The sequence below is a fragment of the Brassica rapa genome, chromosome A05 (genome assembly GCF_000309985.2).
Source record: "Brassica rapa cultivar Chiifu-401-42 chromosome A05, CAAS_Brap_v3.01, whole genome shotgun sequence".
Lineage (NCBI taxonomy): Eukaryota > Viridiplantae > Streptophyta > Magnoliopsida > Brassicales > Brassicaceae > Brassica > Brassica rapa.
In genome coordinates, this window is record NC_024799.2 from 4,864,397 (window position 1) to 4,885,322 (window position 20,926).

General features: G+C 27.7%; 2 protein-coding genes across 2 annotated transcripts; one reads left to right on the forward strand and one right to left on the reverse strand.

Annotated features, from left to right (window-relative positions):
- Positions 1–164: 164 nt before the first annotated feature.
- Positions 165–1,608, reverse strand: LOC103867303. Its single transcript, XM_009145358.3, has one exon. It carries the CDS (start codon positions 1,225–1,227, stop codon positions 460–462), a length of 768 nt encoding a protein of 255 aa, XP_009143606.1. The 5' UTR covers positions 1,228–1,608; the 3' UTR covers positions 165–459.
- Positions 1,609–11,804: 10,196 nt separating this feature from the next.
- On the forward strand, positions 11,805–20,295 carry LOC103867306 (auxin-induced protein 15A). Its single transcript, XM_009145359.2, has one exon. The coding sequence runs from the start codon at positions 19,645–19,647 to the stop codon at positions 20,035–20,037; it is 393 nt and encodes a 130-aa protein (XP_009143607.1). The 5' UTR covers positions 11,805–19,644; the 3' UTR covers positions 20,038–20,295.
- The last annotated feature ends 631 nt before the right edge of the window (positions 20,296–20,926 follow it).

Consider the following 20,926-nt stretch of genomic DNA (forward strand, 5'->3'; position numbering starts at 1 on the left):
AAATATTTTGATCTACATAATTTGAATTACTGAATCTGAATTATTCAAAATTATATAGAAAAGTCTAACCAAATCGAAAACTATTACTAAGCAAAACCAATCCCAATTTTATTTGGTTTTTATACTCTTCTTAAATTTAATATCTGAACTATAAAAAATCAGAATAAACTAAAGTAGGGACCGTAAATTCACTTTTGAAATAAAAAATACTTGACTGTTGCATAAATACAAAAAATCTACATTAATGACTGAATGCAAGACAGCGGCTCCATATAAACAATATACAAAACAGAACACTTAGCACACAGTGTGGTGGGTAGGATTCACACCGCCTACGCGGTGCCGTGTTCCTGAAAAACGTTAACCACTCGCCACGTCAGCGCCAACGACTTTTCAAAACACACAACTAAAACACAGGTCCCACCAGAACAAGACAACCAATCACTAACACTACACTTGTCATCCACCCAACAAATCCCCTCTCCTTCCAGAAGCAAACCGGTTCATCCCACCCAAACCGGGCACCACAACCGGTTCAACCTCTTTCACAGGAAGCCGGCTCCTGATGTCGTCGCGTGCCATAATCGGCGCCGCGTGGGCCCCGTCTTTGCAGCCACCTCTGCTCCTGAAGATGGCTCTGAAACTCGCTAATAAACCGGGTTTCTTGACCCGGTTCGACTTCTCCGGTCGAACCGATTTCTGACGGCGCATACGTCGGCTTCTTTCTCGTCTGGACCTCACCCTACCGGTGCAAGAGACTTTAGGAGAAGACGGTTCGAGCTGCGAAGGATCCGACTTCATTCTCGACCCGACCCGTTTCAAGAAGACTATGTTGTTCTTTTCCTTTTTGCCGCCGTTTCTCCTCTGCTTCGCCTCCTTTAAACACGTGTTCTGCGGCTTCGGCAAACCGATGATGGACGCTTTGGAGCTGAGTAGAAACCGCTGAGAGCTCGGGTTCGAGTTGGGGTTGGAGCTGATGTGTGCTGAGCTTCCTCTCTGTGATTCTTTGCGGTCGAAGAAGGCGTTGTCGGTGAGCCACTCGAACTGAGCATCTTTGGTTATGTAATAAGATTCCGGTGGAAAATCAGCCGGACTCGCGGCGGAGTTTTTGTTGTAGTAAGGTTGAGTGTCCGGGTCGTCGACGTAGGTGGACTCGCATGCGATCTTCCGGTCTGAACCACCGGCGCATACTGAAGAAACAAAAGCTTCGAGATCGACTTGGGGCATTGAGCTTGTAGAGACTAGAGAGAGATATATTGATTTTTAAAAAGAGGTGAAGAGACAATAGATGAGTATGGGGGCCTTTTATATTTACGAACAAGACACGATAGGCTCTAAATTCATATTATTTTTTTGTATTCTTATTAAAATGATTGTTATTTTTCTTTGAGAAACCTGGGGCCTGAAATGTCGACGGAAAAATACAATAATCAATGATAGAATTGAGTAAAGATAATTAATTGTAAATTTTCGATATACTGGAATTGTTATTTGATGGGTCAATTCAAACGTATTTAAATCCTCAAGTGTTTATACATGACTAGATATAAAATAATGGGCAATTGTCAATAATAACATCTTTTGAACTTTATGTCTCAAAAATAGCATTAGAAGGAGAAAGTCACAAAAATGACATTCATTAAAGGGTAAAATATCTCTAATACTCTTGGTTTAAAATTAAATAAACAAACAAAAATAAATAAAACAAAAATAAAAATAAAAATAAAAATAAATGAATTTTTTTTTTATGTTTTCAGATTATATGTTTTCAGATTCGAAATTTTATAATTTTTTTTGAAATTTTTTTTTTCGACGAAATTTTTTTTTATTTTTTTTCAAATTTTCTTTTTATAATTTAAAAATACTTTTGAAACTGTTTTTAAAATTTTATTTTTTATTTTAGTATTTATTTTTTTATAAATTTTAAACCCTAATTCCAAAACCTCACCCCTTAACTCTAAACCCTAAGGGTTTGGATTAAATAACCCAAGAGTATAAGTGTATATTACCTCTTAATGAAACCTATTTTTGTGACTTTGAGCCTTGAGTGCTACTTTGGGAACAAAAACTTGGTTTGGTGATATCCTAGTCTTTTTCTCTAAAATAATTGTAAGAAAAGAATATTTAAAATACTTCTAAATATCACTATAATTCTTTCAGTAATCCATGTTTATAATTAAACATCCATGTCAAATCAGTGACAGTGTTAATCTTTTTTCTTTTATCGAAATATTTTTTATGCTGTTAATATAATTGATACATATTTTTTTTAAATAAATGTTAAATTTATTCAACCAAATTTTCTTTTTACAAATAATGCATCTTGTATCTAAATGTACTTATAATTGATCCATGTTCTTTGTCAACAAAAAAATAAATCTAACCGATTCAAGTTAAAAATGTAAAAGAAACCAGCTTAATATTTTTTTTAAATGGTCACGGTTTTTGTTATATGTTTTCTTGCTTTTTATATGTATAGATCACGATAAAGTTATAATTAGTTTTTTTTTATAACTGTGGAGATTCCATAAGCTTTTTAGGTCTAAAGATTAATTTCACGAAACCTATAAAAATTTAGATTTTTTTGTCACTTAAATCATCTACGAGTGGTCATTGCTACTACGAAACCTATAAAAATTTGAATTTTTTTGTCACTTAAAACATCTACGAGTGGTCAATGCTATTCTAATCGAGGACAAAAACTCCAGCCAGAGCGTCTTTATCACTAGGCCAAGGCGATTTGTTTTTTTTTGGTGCGATGATCATTGGTTGTCTTAAAGAAGTGTGTATACAGATGAATGTTCGTACTTTTCAAGGGGTTGGATCCAGATAGCTGACGACTCCTATGATGCCCCATATCTCCTTCTTTTAGTGAATTGAAGTGGCATCAAATCATTTGGAAGCTTCTATACCAATTCCTTAATTATTTTCATATGTAATATCAGTATCAAAGTTTTAAGTGTATAAACTTTAAAAAAAAAGCCTTTTTAAAATAGTGTCAACAAGAAGCAGAAACCTATCCATATTAGGAAATCATTTTACTGTAAATAAACATTTTCGTAGATATATGTGTTTTTTCTGTTTACTAGACAGAGATATTTATAAGATAAGTAGCTAAAATCAGTAGACCAACCAAAGATCTCCGCATTGGTATCTCTTCTAGATACAACGTATGTCTTCATGTGTCTATTAGAATCATGTCTTTTCTTTTTCCATGAAATGCAGACAAGACAACCTTCAATAATATTGTATTTGTTATACATAAAACTGAGTTGATCCAATCGAACATTTTAACTTATTCTGTGCATTCCGACATATCACGTCCCATTGTATACAGGTCGACTTATTTTGACATTTCATCCTTTTCATTGATATCTAGCCTAAGAAAAAATAATACTTTGTAGCATGAAAATAAATGTATAGTTTAGTGCGATAGGTTTCTAGAAGATAAATTTCTCTCTTAGCTTTACCATCTTCGGCATCGCATTTGGAAAATGAAATATCCACCCACCAACGAAGTAACTTGTTGACGATTATTTTTTATATCGCATCATTTGATAAAATATAGACTAATGTAATTGGCTTTGTGGAACTTTACATAAAGCATAAGAATCAATACGCTAACTATTCTTATTGTTGTCTAGTTTTCAACTCTTGTGTTAGCTTTTAATTAACTTTTCTTTCCATTTTATCCGAAGTACTAGTCAAAGTTTAAGAATTAATTAGTGTTCCTTTCGTATGAACAGAATTAGTTAGATAGAATATTTAATGTTCTTTTATCTGTCTACAGATTAATATTCAGTGCTCCATAAACAATAAAGGTGAATTTTCAAAATAAAATATTTTTATTTCTTGTCAATATTTTGCCGTTTTCTTTTGTCATATGAAAAAGGGACATTGCTTAATCTTGGAAATTAGGTTAAGAAATCTCTACTAATAAAAGGGACCTTTTGAGGCTCCATAGGGCATCCACATCAGCGGAAAAAATTTCTCCCGAAAGATGACACGTGGCATAAAATATAGTTTTACATTTTAATATTAATTATTTTCGAAAATTGTAAAAATATGTAAACATACAGCATTAAAAAATGGAAAACTACATTAAACATATGTAAGATTACTATTTTTCACTCTACTAATAAAATGGAGCTTTTGAGGCTCCATAGGCGTCCACATCAGCGGAAACATTTCTCCCAAGATGACACGTGGCATAAAATATAGTTTTACATTTTAATATTAATTATTTTTGAAAATTGTAAAAAATATGTAAACATACAGCATTAAAAAATGGTAAACTACATTAAACATATGTAAGATTACTATTTTTTCACTTTCAAAAAAAGACGGCTTATCTCCATAATATAACATTAACGTTTATAAAAAAAAAATTATATATAATTTCAAAAAAATAAATATATGTAAAACATACAACATAAAAATGGAAATACTACATTAAACATAAATATGTTTGACTATTTGTCCAAGTTCTTCTATTAAACATTGCCGTTTTACATTAAAAATAGAAAAATACGTAAAGATTTAAACATCTATCTTAAAATATAAAATATAGACATTAACTAAATATAAGTATAAAAAAGAAAATACTCAATATTAAAAAAATAATAATAAGTAAATATTATAAATATATAAATATACGAATTATATATACAATAATAAGTAAATGCACAATTTTTTAAAAATGGAAAGAGTATATTAAATATCAACATCTATCTTAAAATGTAAAATATAGATATTAAGTAAATAAAAAGAAAATAAGAAAAAGAAATACACAACTTAAAAACAATGGAAAAAGTATATTAAGATTTAAACAAATATCTTAAAATGTAAATCTCTACTAATAAAAGGGAGCTTTTGAGGCTCCATAGGGCGTCCACATCAGCGAAAAAATTTATCCCGAAAGATGACACGTGGCATAAAATATATGTTTTACAAGGGCGTCCACATCAGCGGAAAAAATTTATCCCGAAAGATGACACGTGGCATAAAATATAGTTTTTACATTTTAATATTAATTATTTTCAAAATTGTAAAAAAATATGTAAACATACAGCATTAAAAAATGGAAAAACTACATTAAACATATGTAAGATTACTATTTTTCACTTAAAAAAAAACGGCTTATCTCCATAATGTAACATTACCGTTTTATAAAAAAAAAAACAAAAAACATTATATATAATTTCGAAAATAATAAATATAAATAAAACATACAACATAAAATAGAAATACTACATTAAACATAAATATGTTTGACTATTTGTGCCAAGTTCTTCTATTAAACATTGCCGTTTTACATTAAAAATAGAAAAATACGTAAAAGATTTAAACATCTATCTTAAAATATAAATATAGACATTAACTAAATATAAAGTATAAAAAAGAGAAATACTCATCTCTACTAATAAAAGGGAGCTTTTGAGGCTCCATAGGGCGTCCCATCAGCGGAAAAATTTATCCCGAAAGATGACACGTGGCATAAAATATAGTTTTACATTTTAATATTAATTATTTTCAAAATTGTAAAAAAATATGTAAACATAACAGCATTAAAAATGGAAAAACTACATTAAACATATTTAAGATTACTATTTTTCACTTAAAAAAAAAAAGACGGCTTATCTCAATAATGTAACATTACCGTGTTATAAAAAAAAACAAAAAAACATTATATATAATTTCGAAAATAATAAATATAAGTAAAACATACAACATAAAAATGGAAATACTACATTAAACATAAATATGTTTGACTATTTGGTCCAAGTTTCTTCTATTAAACATTGCCGTTTTACATTAAAAATAGAAAAATACGTAAGATTTAAACATCTATCTTAAAAATAAAAATATAGACATTAACTAAATATAAAGTAAAAAAAAGAAAATACTCAATATATAAAAAAATAATAATAATAAATATATAAATAATATAAATATATGAATTATATATACAATAATAAGTAAATGCCCAATTTTTTAAAAATGGAAGAGTATATTAAAATATTAAACATCTATCTTAAAATGTAAATATAGATATTAAGTAAATAGAAAATATAAGAAAAAGAAATACACAACTTAAAACAATGGAAAAAGTATATTAAAGATAAACATCTATCTTAAAAGTAAAATATGATATTACGCAAATAGAAAGTATAAGAAAAGAAAATACACAATTTAAAAAAATAGAAAAAGTACATTAGTATTTAAACATCTATCTTAAATATAAATCAATCTTAAAATATAAAATTATTAGTAAATAGAAAGTATAAGAATAAAAATACACAATATAAAAAGAAATAAATAATAAGTAAATATATAATATAATCTCGAAAGATGACACATGGCATTAAAATATAGTTTTACATTTAATATTATTATTTTCGAAAATTATAAAAAAATATGTAAACATACAGCATAAAAAAATGTAAAAACTACATTAAACATATGTAAGATTACATTTTTCACTTAAAAAAGACGGCTTATCTCCATATGTAACATTACCGTTTTATAAAGAAACAAAAACATTATATATAATTTTGAAAATAATAATATATGTAAAACATACAACATAAAAATGGAAATACTACATTAAACATATGTAAGATTACCATTTTACATTTTTATTTTAAGAAAAAATATGTAAACATACAACATAAAAATGAAATTAGCAAATATTTGAATCAAAAACTTAAATATCTAAGATATTAGTGAAAATGGAAATATATTATGTTTGGATGTAATGTTAATGGAAATATATTAAGAGATTAAGCGGCTTATCTCCATAATGGATGTAAAATCAAAGAAATTCAGCTTTTATTCAGATACTCAATATAACATAATTATATATATAGATTAATCTTCCAAACTTAAACTATTATATTATAATATGAATAATGTTTTTAAATAAAATAATTTCTGATTTAAATAAAAATAAAAACAACAATGTTTATTTTCAAATAATGGATGTAATTTACATTATACTATCATTTAACAAGTATTAGATACGTTTTATATATCATTATTTTCTATTCCCAGAAAACAATAAATTGTTAAACATCAATATCATCTAGGTTAAGTATACGAACAACAAAAATTCAAACATCACAAAAAATATTTACATAACCATTATAATACAATAATTTAATCAAAAATACAATTAAAAAAATATTAAAAAGAATAGTTATATACTTAATATTTGAAAATAAAAGATATTTTTGCTAAAATTGTACTTACCTGGCCAAGGAGATCGACCATCTTTTTACGGATCGATCGAATGTTGAGCATGTGGTCGATCCAAAAATACTCTGCAGTTTAATAAAATCTCTAAAACATTTATTCCAACACTCAAAAGATAGTTTTGCTAAATATGATAACTAAATAGCCAATAAAATTTAAAAAAATATTTAAATTGTAAAAAATATGTTAATTTAACGTGTTAAAATTTAAAAATAAATTTTAATTATGACATGCATTTTAACATTTATATAAATATAAATCATAGCCTAAATATAAATAATTTAACAACTTAAATTAGAAAAAAATAAAAATCTCGGGCGTAGCCCGGGTTAATCCCTAGTCTCTACTAATAAAAGGGACCTTTTGAGGCTTCATAGGGCATCCACATCAGCGGAAAAAATTTTTCCCGAAAGATGACACGTGGCATAAAATATAGTTTTACATTTTAATATTAATTATTTTCGAAAATTGTAAAAATATGTAAACATACAGCATTAAAAAATGGAAAACTACATTAAACATATGTAAGATTACTATTTTTCACTCTACTAATAAAATGGAGCTTTTGAGGCTCCATAGGGCGTCCACATCAGCGGAAAAAATTTCTCCCGAAAGATGACACGTGGCATAAAATATAGTTTTACATTTTAATATTAATTATTTTTGAAAATTGTAAAAAATATGTAAACATACAGCATTAAAAAATGGTAAACTACATTAAACATATGTAAGATTACTATTTTTCACTTTAAAAAAAAAGACGGCTTATCTCCATAATATAACATTACCGTTTTATAAAAAAAAATTATATATAATTTCGAAAATAATAAATATATGTAAAACATACAACATAAAAATGGAAATACTACATTAAACATAAATATGTTTGACTATTTGTCCAAGTTCTTCTATTAAACATTGCCGTTTTACATTAAAAATAGAAAAATACGTAAAGATTTAAACATCTATCTTAAAATATAAAATATAGACATTAACTAAATATAAAGTATAAAAAAGAGAAATACTCAATATTTAAAAAAATAAATAATAAGTAAATATTATAAATATATAAATATACGAATTATATATACAATAATAAGTAAATGCACAATTTTTTAAAAATGGAAAGAGTATATTAAATATTAAACATCTATCTTAAAATGTAAAATATAGATATTAAGTAAATAGAAAATATAAGAAAAAGAAATACACAACTTAAAAACAATGGAAAAAGTATATTAAGATTTAAACATATATCTTAAAATGTAAACTATAGATATTACGCAAATAGAAAGTATAAGAAAATGAAATACACAATTTTAAAAATGGAAAAAGTACATTAGTATTTAAACATCTATCTTAAAATGTAAATCAATCTTAAAATATAAAATTATTAGTAAATAGAAAGTATAAGAAATAAAAATACACAATATAAAGAAAAATAAATAATAAGTAAATATATAATATTATCTCGAAAGATGACACATGACATTAAAATATAGTTTTACATTTTAATATTACTTATTTTCGAAAATTATAAAAAATATGTAAACATACAGCATAAAAAAAATGTAAAAACTACATTAAACATATGTAAGATTACTATTTTTCACTTAAAAAAAGACGGCTTATCTCCATAATGTAACATTACCGTTTTCTAAAAAAACAAAAAACATTATATATAATTTTGAAAATAATAAATATATGTAAAACTTACAACATAAAAATGGAAATACTACATTAAACATATGTAAGATTACCATTTTACATTTTTATTTTAAGAAAATAATATATAAACATACAACATAAAAAATGAAAAAACTACATTAAACATATGTAAGATTACCATTTTCATTTAAAAAAAGACGGCTTATCTCCATAATGTAACATTACTATTTTGTAAAAAAAATATTATATATAATTTCGAAAATAATAAATAATATGTAAACATACAACATAAAAAATGGAAATACTACATTAAACATATGTAAAATTACCATTTTACATTTAAAAATAACAATAATATGTAAACATACAACATAAAAAAATGGAAAAACTACATTAAACATATGTAAGATTACCATTGTTCACTAAAAAAAAGGGTTATCTTCATAATGTAACATTACCATTTTATTAAAAAAAGAAAAAAAAAACATAAATATAACTATTTGACTATTTGTCCAAGTTCTTCTATTTAACATTGCCGTTTTACATTAAAAATGGAAAAATACGTAAAGATTTAAACATCTATCTTAAAATATAAAATATAGACATTAACTAAATATAAAGTATAAGAAAGAGAAATACTCAATATATAGAAAAATAAATAATAAGTAAATATTATAAATATATAAATATACGAATTATATATACAATAATAAGTAAATGCACAATTTTTAAAAATGGAAAGAGTACATTAAATATTAAACATCTATCTTAAAATGTAAAATATAGATATTAAGAAAATAGAAAGTATAAGAAAAGGAAATACACAATTAAAAAAAATGGAAAAAATACATTAGTATTTAAACATCTATCTTAAAATGTAAATCAATCTTAAAATATAAAATTATTAGTAAATAGAAAGTATAAGAAATAGAAATACACAATATAAAGAAAAATAAATAATAAGTAAATATATAATATAAGTGAATACCAAATTTAAAAAATGGGAAATTACATTAAGATTTAAAAATATATATTAAAATTTAAAATATAGATATTACGTAAATAGAAAGTAAAACAAATGGAAATATACAATTTAAAAAAATGGAAAACATACATTAAGATTTAAACATCTATCTTAAAATGTAAAATAGAGATATTAAGTAAATTAAAAGTACAAGAAATGGAAATACATATACATGAAAATAAATAATAATTAAATAATGTAAATATATAATATATGAATTATATATGTAATAATAAGTAAATACACAATTTTTTAAAAATGGAAAAAGTTAATCAAGCATTAAACATCTATCTTAAAATGTAAAATATATAATATAAGTAAATACACAATTTAAAAAATGGAAAACATTAATATTTAAATATCTATTTAAAAATATAAAATATAGATATTACGTAAATAAAAATATAAGAAATGGAAATAAACATTAAAAAAAATGGAAAAAGTACATTAAGATTTAAGCATCTATCTTTAAATGTACTTCTATCTTAAAATGGTAGTAAATTATATAAAAATGGAAATACCACATTAAACAAAAAAAAAATATAGTTTTACATCAAGAAAGTCTCTATAAAACTCATTATTCCATCCACATCAACCTCACACTATTAAGGAAAATTTCAAAGCACTCGAGCAAAAAAATGGTTTCACTATCAACTCTTGCCGTCTCAGAAACCTTTAATGACCTTGAATGGGATTTTTTTATAACAGCAAACTTTTTGTTAGGTGGATTCATTGTTGGGAAACCCGCAACTTCCAAAAGTCAAACTTATTCATGGGAATTGAATTGCTTTTCATAGACTCAAAGGTATTCTTACAAATTTAAATTAATCTAATCTATAATTTTATTGTTAATATTCATACTAACTCTTTCATGATCAAACCATTTCAGTTAATAACCATTCAAGCGTTTATCCCGAAACACTTCCTTCCTCGCCGAATCAGGTATTGGTTCATGTTGGTTTAGTATTGTTTTTGGTTTACTAACCGGTTTAGGATGGTCCTATTGTAAATATAATTTAAGTTGGTTTAGCATATATTATGTTTAAAATAACTTAAATTAAATAATAATAATATTATGCTTAAAATATAATTTTAGAGAGTTTTCAAATATAGTTTACAGAACATTATAGGTGATGAATTTAATTTATTAAATTCGTTTATTACTTAAAACTAAGTTTTTTAAAAAAACATACTAAGTTATACATATCAATGATGGATTGGTGAGTATAACATGAAGACAAAAATATAAATATCTGATTTTCAAGATAAGAAATTCAGCTTTTATTCAGATACTCAATATATAATATCTTAAATTATGTTTTAAAAAATATACATAATTTATATATATAGATTAATCTTCAAAACTTAAACTATTATATTATATATGAATAATGTTTTTAAATAAAAATAATTTCTGATTTAAAATAAAAATAAAAACAACAAATGTTTATTTTCAAATAATGGATGTAATTTACATTATACTATCATTTAACAAGTTTTAGATACGTTTTGATATATCATTATTTTTTATTTCCAGAAAACAATAAATTGTTAAACATCAATATCATCTAGGTTAAGTATACGAACAACAAAAATTCAAACATCACAAAAAATATTTACATAACCATTATAATACAATAATTTAATCAAAAATACAATTAAAAAATATTAAAAAGAATAGTTATATACTTAATATTTGAAAATAAAAGATATTTTTGCTAAAATTATACTTACCTGGCCAAGGAGATCGACCATCTTTTTACGGATCATTCGAATGTTGAGCATGTGGTCGATCCAAAAATACTCTGCAGTTTAATAAAATCTCTAAAACATTTATTCCAACACTCAAAAGATAGTTTTGCTAAATATGATAACTAGATAGCCAATAAAATTACAAAAAAATATTTAAATAGTAAAAAATATGTTAATTTAACGTGTTAAAATTTAAAAATAAATTTTAATTATGACATGTATTTTAACATTTATATAAATATAAATCATAGCCTTAATATAAATAATTTAACAACTTAAATTAGAAAAAAATAAAAATCTCGGGCGTAGCCCGGATTAATCCCTAGTACTTTAGAGGGCTGGCTATAGACGGCCAAGGGGTGATCCCATTGATCAGTCATTGACTAATCTCACGTAATCTGTGATGAGAATGTAAGGTAAGCGTCAAGGGCTTTGAAACTTTTTTTTCGGTCAAATGTCCAGCCCATAGACTAATTAAAATACATCAACAAATAATAATAAAATAATAAACGAGTATATGCTCCTTTCTACTATAATGTTTTTCCACAACGGTTTCTAGAATCTCTCTTTGCCCTTAATAACTACGAACAAGAAAATTCAGACTTCGTGAGTAGTAATTTTCTTTGTTCTTCAATTTTCTGTCGATTGAATTAATCAGAAGATCTGGCAAACATGACAGCTTCTGAGCTTGATATATCCACTTCAATCAGCTGTAGCCTGTATGCTCGGTTAATTGCTAGTTACAAGATTGTTAAGCTAGATGTCATCGGTTTATATTAGATTAACAATTTTAAAGTTATAAAATTATATTACAGATCCTACAAATATGTTCATTTCAACTCGGGACTCGGGTATCTCTCATAGGATTAAAATGTAATATGTTCTAGAAACTCAGAAATGAGAAAAAGAAGAACATTTCGAATTTTCTAGTAAAATCGTAATTTTAGTCAAGGTAGAGCTCTGCACACTCCACAACTCTAGAAGCTAAACTAGTTATTGCCTTTTGTTTTCGTCACCTCACCTCACGAATGACATATTTGACTATTTAATTTTCGGTCCCCCTCTAAAGATATTAGTTAATTTGCAACATATATCCGAATACGATCTCAATCAATTGTCTGCGTTTTTTCGTATTAAGTTTACTTCAAGAAAACTAGACATCAAATGGATAACTATCTAACCATTAGCGTTTTGAAGCGTCTATATTATTCTTGTTAATTAATAACCCCAGAAAGTATACGAGTTAATAGAAGAGAGAATATATATGGACAGTGATCTATTATTATCAACGTTCTTTTGTATCTCTACCCCATGCAATAACTTAACGTAACATAGGCTATTATAATTCATAGTCGCACTTATTCTCTTTTCTTTTTCTTTTTTTTTTTGCTAAACATTTTGTCAAACTTGTTGACAGTTGACGCCATAGCCAGCTAGACGTTTAGTCGGTAGAAGTTTATTGTGATGGAATAGCCATAATCTGTCAACTATCTTGATATATTAGAAGAAATCTATGTTATCACTTATCAGTATTGATCTAGCAATGTAACGAACTAACGAATATGTGTCACTGTTTCACTCAAAAACGACAATAACAGTTTATATGTTATGTCCATCGCCGCGTTGATAAATATATGTATCCGGACTGAATCCAGACCTGTTTTTTAGTCGATTCAAATTCAGATTTTCGGGTCTCTATAAAATGTCTAGTCTAGCGAAAACACAAGGAAACTTGGGAAAAGTCCAAATTGCATACTCTTAAAGATAATCAACCAGGCACTAAATTTAGAATTGGCTGGGCCGGGCCTGTGAAAATGCATTGATTTTGTGGCATGATTGATTACCACAAACATTTGGTTTCCGTATCCAATCAACTATGAGATTTCATCATAATTGATGTTGATGTTCAATAAAACATGCGATGATTTTACGAGACAATATAGATGACGTGCATTTGCATCCATCGCCGAATTAGAACTCAACAGGTTGGCATGTTGAAAATAAGGCAAATAAGGTTGTACAGATACAACATTTCAAATGGTGATAATGTATATATGGAAACACACATGAAGCAATGAAATTGTGACAAATAACGTATACGTTAAAGGCGTACGTTGTTTTATAATTGACGTTTTGTTCATGCTTTACTAATCATCCCTTCTAATCTTAGTGGATCATACAGTGGCAGCTCTAAATCACTGTTTTTTTTTGTTTCTTCTTCGCAAAAGTCTCAAAATAGTAGTATTCTTTGTTATTCATTGAATCATCACTTGTCATGTGAATATGATTTGATTGATTAATGATTACATGTTTGATGTTGCCACGCTTGCAGTGAAAGATTCATGAATAAAATGTGCACATTCCCTTGAACTATTTGATAGATTCCATCACCAGATTAACATACGTTCATGCATGTACCATTGTCAAGAATGGCGTATCTTGTTTTTCTTTTTCTTTTGCTTAAGCCATCTTCAATCAGGACACCAAAACACTAAATTTGGTGTAATTTCATCTCGAACAAAACACTAAATTTGACATCATCTCACCAAATTTGGTGAAATGTAAATAGTATTACACTAAATTTAGTGTAATACTATTTATCACACCAAATTTTTAAAATACATATTTTATTTAATAATATAGTTCCATTGCTATCAAATTTTTCATTAAACATAAATATATTATGTGATTTGTATTTTTAATTGATTTTCACATGATTAAAAAAAATTAATTTTTTTTTTCAAAATAAATCACTAAATGATTATTATTATTTATCACTTAGAAATAATGAAATGTAAATAATAATCTAATTGTGAAAAAAATAATTATTTATCCATTACAAATAATAAAAATATAGAACTTTAAAAACTGAAAACATCAAATAATATATAATATTACATTTGGTGTAAAATTTGGTGTCTTTGTAGGAAATGACAAAAAGATCGTGACACCAAAACACTAAATTTAGTGTAGTTTCTAGACCAACTTTGGTGTCATTGTTAGAGATGTCCTAAGAAACTACTTGTTTGATTTGCATATTGATATATATTGTCGGACTTGTGCACTAACACGGATAAACATGTGTTTTTTGTTTGATATATTCCGTCGATTGATCGGCCAAATGACAATAAATTTAGTAGTGACTGTAGTATTCTAGTGTAATTTTTTTCTCAAAAAATCAGTAGATTACATAATCTAAATTTGAAATATTTTCCGACTAATATCAATAGGTAACCAGATCATCTATCATAACATTATCTAATTGTTTAGGCTGAAACTCAAATCTAAACTTTTCACATAATTGTAATTTTGTTTAATGAAAGTCCAAACCTCTAAGAAAATATTGTATCACATTTTCAAGTCCTGTCTACCGCTTGACTACGTACAGAAGGCAGATATAACATACAAATCATCATACTATATCAAACTCTATAAGCTCAAAACAAATGTACTTATAGAAATATAAAATTATGCCATCAAGTCATATAATCATTTTTAATGATATGTGTTAGTGATCCGCATCGAAATTGTGAAGAAACCAACATTAGAATATGAATGATATATGCCTCTTTACTCAGTGACATAACATTTAGTTTTGATTTAAAGCTTATTACGGTTCTTGAAAACATTTGAACCAAATATTGTTCTATATCTATCCATATAAACAAGTGTTTCATAAATCATAATGCTGAATGGTTGCTAGGACGACTCGATCGTTTACCTTTGACTACAACTCTATCTATCATTGATCATCCATTGAAAAATGGCATTTAGTAAAAATGCAAGTTATAATAATAATCTCGTCTCAATATTTTTTTTTAAAAAAAAACTCAAAAGAATACGATCGTAAATCAAACATATATATAAATTGATACGCATTTGTTTGACCGTACGTACTAACTTCTTCATATTTGCTTTATCATTTGTAATTATATGTAATCTAGTATAAATAAACCCCTTCATATTTGCTTTATCATTGTAATTGTATGTAATCTAGTAATACACTTCTTCATATTTGCTTTATCATTTCTAGCTATATGTAATCTAGTAATAAACTGCTTCATATTTTCTTATCATTTGCAATTATATGTAGTCTAGTAATAATGATATTAAGCGAGTGCAAAAATGTTTTTATGTGATCCCACTAAACTAATTGTATGTGATGATCCGATCTTATCTTGCCATGTAATTACTTTTAACATTTAAAGACTAATTGTAATAGCTATTGTCACTTTCTTGCATATTAGAAAATTTCTGACTTGAGTTTTATAGTTAGTGACCGATCGGTCATGTACGAAGACAAAAACAGTAAAACCTAGCTAGGAAACCAATACATATTCAAAAAAGGGACGGAGCTACATAGAATAATAAATAGAGATAACCGAAGTCAACTATACATAGAAGTCGCCAATACATGTCGGAATGTAATCTGAAACTTGATTTATGTAAGGAAAACACCATAGTCCATAGATTTCTTTGAATAGATCACTTGAGTTTAATGGGGCCATTAGAAGAATTTTGAGAAGCTCTAAACCTTTGACTATGGACAAAGTCAAAAGTATGGTGGCCCAATGTATGGTCCAATGATTCTTCCACTTGTGTCCCTTCTCAACACTGATCCCCTTCAAAGTTCAAACCATCCTTTTCACCTTTGTTGTCCCTTCCCACAATATTTTCCATTACAAGCTGAGATTGATCGTTGAATAAAAGAAAAAAGATACAGTTATCATAGTAAGCTAATTAATATAAATACTACTCAGTAGCATATGTTTCTACACAATTAAAGCCTTTTTGGGTTTTGTTTCTACACAACTAAAGCCTTGCCTTTTTTTGTTTTCCTCTTTTAAAAAAAAAAGAGTGTACATGGTAAAAAAATGTGTACATGGTAAATAATATCGTTTTTTTTAATAGAAATCAAAAGTTTTACTATTTCTATCAATCATCTTTTGTAATTAACGTAAACGCAAACATAAGTGTCTACATGCGAACAAAAACGTATTCATTCTCATTGTAGACCTATGCTTAGCAAGTAAACGCAAACAAAAGAATTACTACATTTACTCGAGTGATCCATAAACAACGAAAATCACTTTTTCTTTACCCATTTTCTGACGAGCCGGAACTATAGCTTTTATTCTCTGTTGTCATGGACTCATAGTTCGTTTTCTTTTGTCATCAAGACTCATAGTTCGTATATATATGTTTGTTTCCATGTTATTTAAAGAAAAATATGTATGTTAAATAAACCAAAATAGTTACGATTTATAAACATGTAGCTTTAGAAGACCACCGTATATGTTTTTTTTTTGAGCAACTAGAAGACCACCGTATAGCTTATGCTCAGGACCGAGTTTTGTATTGTCAATAAACTTTTTGTTTAGGCACCAAACTTTTTTCGGGTGGCTTCGAAAACTAGGTGATCGCTGATGAATAAGAAAGAGGTCACCTTGTAGTTGCTTGCTTATGAAAATTTATAATTCATATAAAAGTTTAATCTCTTTTTTATTTACAGTGAAAGAAACGAGTAGATGTGTTAGGGCATCTGCAGCGTAAGTTTATAAGATGTGAACTCTATGATGTGAAACTATCATTGAAGACCAACACAGCCGGAATTGCTTGGATCATTGAAGACCCCCCCGATCCATCGACTCGCGGGGAACGATGATTCATCAAAACGTCTCCTCTCCTCTTGTGGCTGAAGCTCTAGCGGTGAGGAAAGCTCTCCAGACGGCGTCCTCCTTGAACGTGATACACCTTCGAATGTTCTCCGACAACCAAACCCTGATCAGGGCCATCAACGACAACGTTTCAAGAAAGAGATCTATGGCATCTTGAATGATATCGAAGCTTTCATTTTTCTGTTTGTCGATCTATACTTTTTCTATCTTTCAAGGGCTGAGAATGGGCAGGCTGATGCCTTAGCCAAATACATTCTCAGAAACTCAAACCATGTAATGGGCCAGCCTATGGGCTAAACCCCTATTTTCCTTTTTAGTAATGCAAATTTCGTTGATCCAAAAAAAAAAAAAGAAGTGAAACTATCACTGGCTCATTTTTATTTTTGTTATTTAAAGGTTTACATATATAATTAAATAACAATAAATATAATAATAAAATACCTAAATGGGCATTTAACCACCAATGATGCTCTTAGGTTTCTTTACTATTTCATTATCAAGAAAATAGTAGCAATACAAATACTTATGATTGTAGCAGGTTCTGCGAATAATATTTTATGTAAGTCAATAATTTTCTACAAATCAAATGATGTCTCTAATTTTTTTTTTTTTTCAACGTATGTCACTCGCCCTCCGGTTTTTGGTTGACCGGTCTTTAAGTTGTTTGGTTTGGTTTAATATTACTTTCTTTTTTATTAATTTTTCCTACATTTATATTAATTTCCGCTGTTTTGTATTTTTGCTAAAAACTGATTTGTAATTTTAAAACAAAACTCAAAAAATTAATATGAAGAATTGAAGACTAAAAAAACCTATGCTAGCAGGTTGGTGTACAACATTTTCAATCCAATCATTAATTGGCTAATAACTAAAAAATAAGAAGTTATAAAACGATTTGAAAAATTGGATATAAAATTTAATCAATTTTTTTTTCTTCGTCATGCTGACCATTGTGGTCAGCAGGATACATATTGAACTATAATTATCAATAATTACAACAAATGTTTTAATAGTTTAGAAGTCGTTATAGGCGCTCGCTGTATAGGAGCAGCCGTGATAAAGAGCCGTCTTGATAATATACGTCTTTCTTACATTAGTACAATCCCTACAAATCACACACAATTTTTTATGTTTAACACACATCATTTTCTACATTTTCAAACCCTGCAAATCACAATTTCTTATTTTAAAGACATCAATACACTTCCGATATAAAACTAAAATACTTTTTTAATAGAGATTTGATAATTATGAAATAGTTTCCATTATATACAACCACTCAAACTAGCTACTTCAAAAACTTGAATGATTTCCTATTTATTTATGAGATATTCACAAGTTAGCCAACAATTCATGCATAATTGCATATATGTCAACAAGCTATTATATTACTCCGGCTGACATTATTATATATCATTACAATATATAAATCTTATATACTACAGTACGACATTACTTATGACATCTTACCTACTACCAAATACTATATGTACATGGTTAGATGCACATGCACATATATAAGAAACATCACTTTAAAATATTAAAGTTTATGTCAAATTTTTTTTTTTATGTCAGATTACCTATTGCTTATCGGATTCGACGCTTTTTGTTTTCTTTCACTAAAAAGTAATTAATATTCGTCTTATAGTTGTGTTTATATAAGGTGTTAGATGATCACCAGCTCCTTATTTGGATTTGAATATTTGGTCATTAGAAAACCATTAATTAGTCCTTATTGGTTTATTTTTGTGATTCAAGCAATCATCTAGTTGAATATAGGGCCACATTATATACAGTCCTGAATCAAGCATGACGTTTTATATATTAGTTAAATGCCACGGACCGCATGTACGAATACGAACCTCCGTGATAACCTATCGCTTGCGTAATGATCTAGGTATATAAATAATAAGTGGTGCCATATTTATTCATTTATAGACTCCAAAGACATGAATCACGTAACCACGATTTGCGACGAGATATATGCATTTTTATTATCATAATATTTAAAGTGCAATTCTCTCCGCCAAGAAATACCCCACTATTAGAAGTCAACACAGACAAAAAAAAATCGAAAAAATAATAATATAAAAGTCAATAACTCGCCAGTTCTCATCTTACTATATTCTTATATATATATGCTAATCTAATCTTGATATAGAATCACCAACCATCTTCTTCTCCTAGTTTCTTCATCTTCACAATCTTAACTCTTGTACATATATCTTAAGAGCTTCCGTGGACAAAAAAAATTATATATGTAAAAAAATGCTGGGAAAAAGAATAGCTTCTTTCAAGAATCTAGCCAAGAAAGTGAAGAGCATTAACACGAGAGAAGGCGGCTCCGAGTCAACTCAGAGCATGTCTCTTCTGATGGGTGAGGCGGAAGACACGTCTCCGGCGGCAACAAAGACGCCTACGGGAACGTTTGCGGTGTACGTAGGGGAAGAGCGCGTGAGGCGGGTAGTGCCGACGAGCTATTTAAAGCATCCTCTCTTCAGGATGCTCCTCGACAAGTCACATGACGAGTTACACTGTCTCCAGCAGAAGGTTATGTTGGTTATCCCTTGTAGCCTCTCTGTCTTTCAAGATGTCGTTAACGCCATCGAGTCTTGTCACGGCAACTTCGATTTCGGAGATTTTGTGGAGGAGTTTCTTTGATTTTAATTAATCCAAAGAACATTTTCAAGACGTCGTTAACGTTCTTGTTGATCATTTTGTTTTCGTTTTGATATAAAAATAGATTATTGCTTAGGTCTTTTTAGGAAAATATATAATCGTTTATGGGACTGATAGTGAAATTTGTGATTGTATACATTAATCCAACACCCCTTTCGTTGCGTGGTGTGGAATTATTTTTTATCGTGGAAATAATTGTATTCATATATCAATACATAATTATCTCTTGTTTTGGGCATATTTGTTTGGTTTCCTTTTAGAATGCTTGGTCAGAACATGTCGGGATGTTTGTGTGAAGACATGTTGGTGAGTTGAGTCAGAAACTTGTCTGAAAACATCGACAGACTGAGACTGCGAGCGAATCTGTGACATTGAGAGGGTAATGAGAGAGAGCAATCGCAGTCCTCTTTTAAAACATCACACTATAGTGGTTTCTCACCAAACCTTTTAAAATTAAAAATACAAAAATAATAAAGAGAAACTGTCTCTAGACTTAACATTTTCTTCATTAAATCAGCATTAACTAATAAATTGCCTTAAATAGAAGACTTCCACTTAGTACCTTAATTTGTTTCTTTTTTTTTCACATATAAACATTTACATTAGCTTGTTACGTTGACAACATTGACAAAGAACTGCCTGAAAAAAAGAAGAAGCAAAATCACACTATTAACTCGTAGCGATAACAAATCTAGCTCCCTAACAAATCAATTAATCTATATATCACTTTCTTCTTTGTAAATTGTAATCGTTCTTAGCAAGCAATCATAGGCCACATCTATAATAGCCGTTTGGGCCTTAAATGGGCTGATTAATAACTTGTGGACCTCGGTTTTAGGATGGGCCATGATATAAAAAACGCAATTATTGT

Coding starts and splice junctions, on each gene's coding strand:
- LOC103867303 (XM_009145358.3), bottom strand. CDS start 1,227: ATGCCCCAAGTCGATCTCGAAGCTTTTGTTTCTTCAGTATGCGCCGGT.
- LOC103867306 (XM_009145359.2), top strand. CDS start 19,645: ATGCTGGGAAAAAGAATAGCTTCTTTCAAGAATCTAGCCAAGAAAGTG.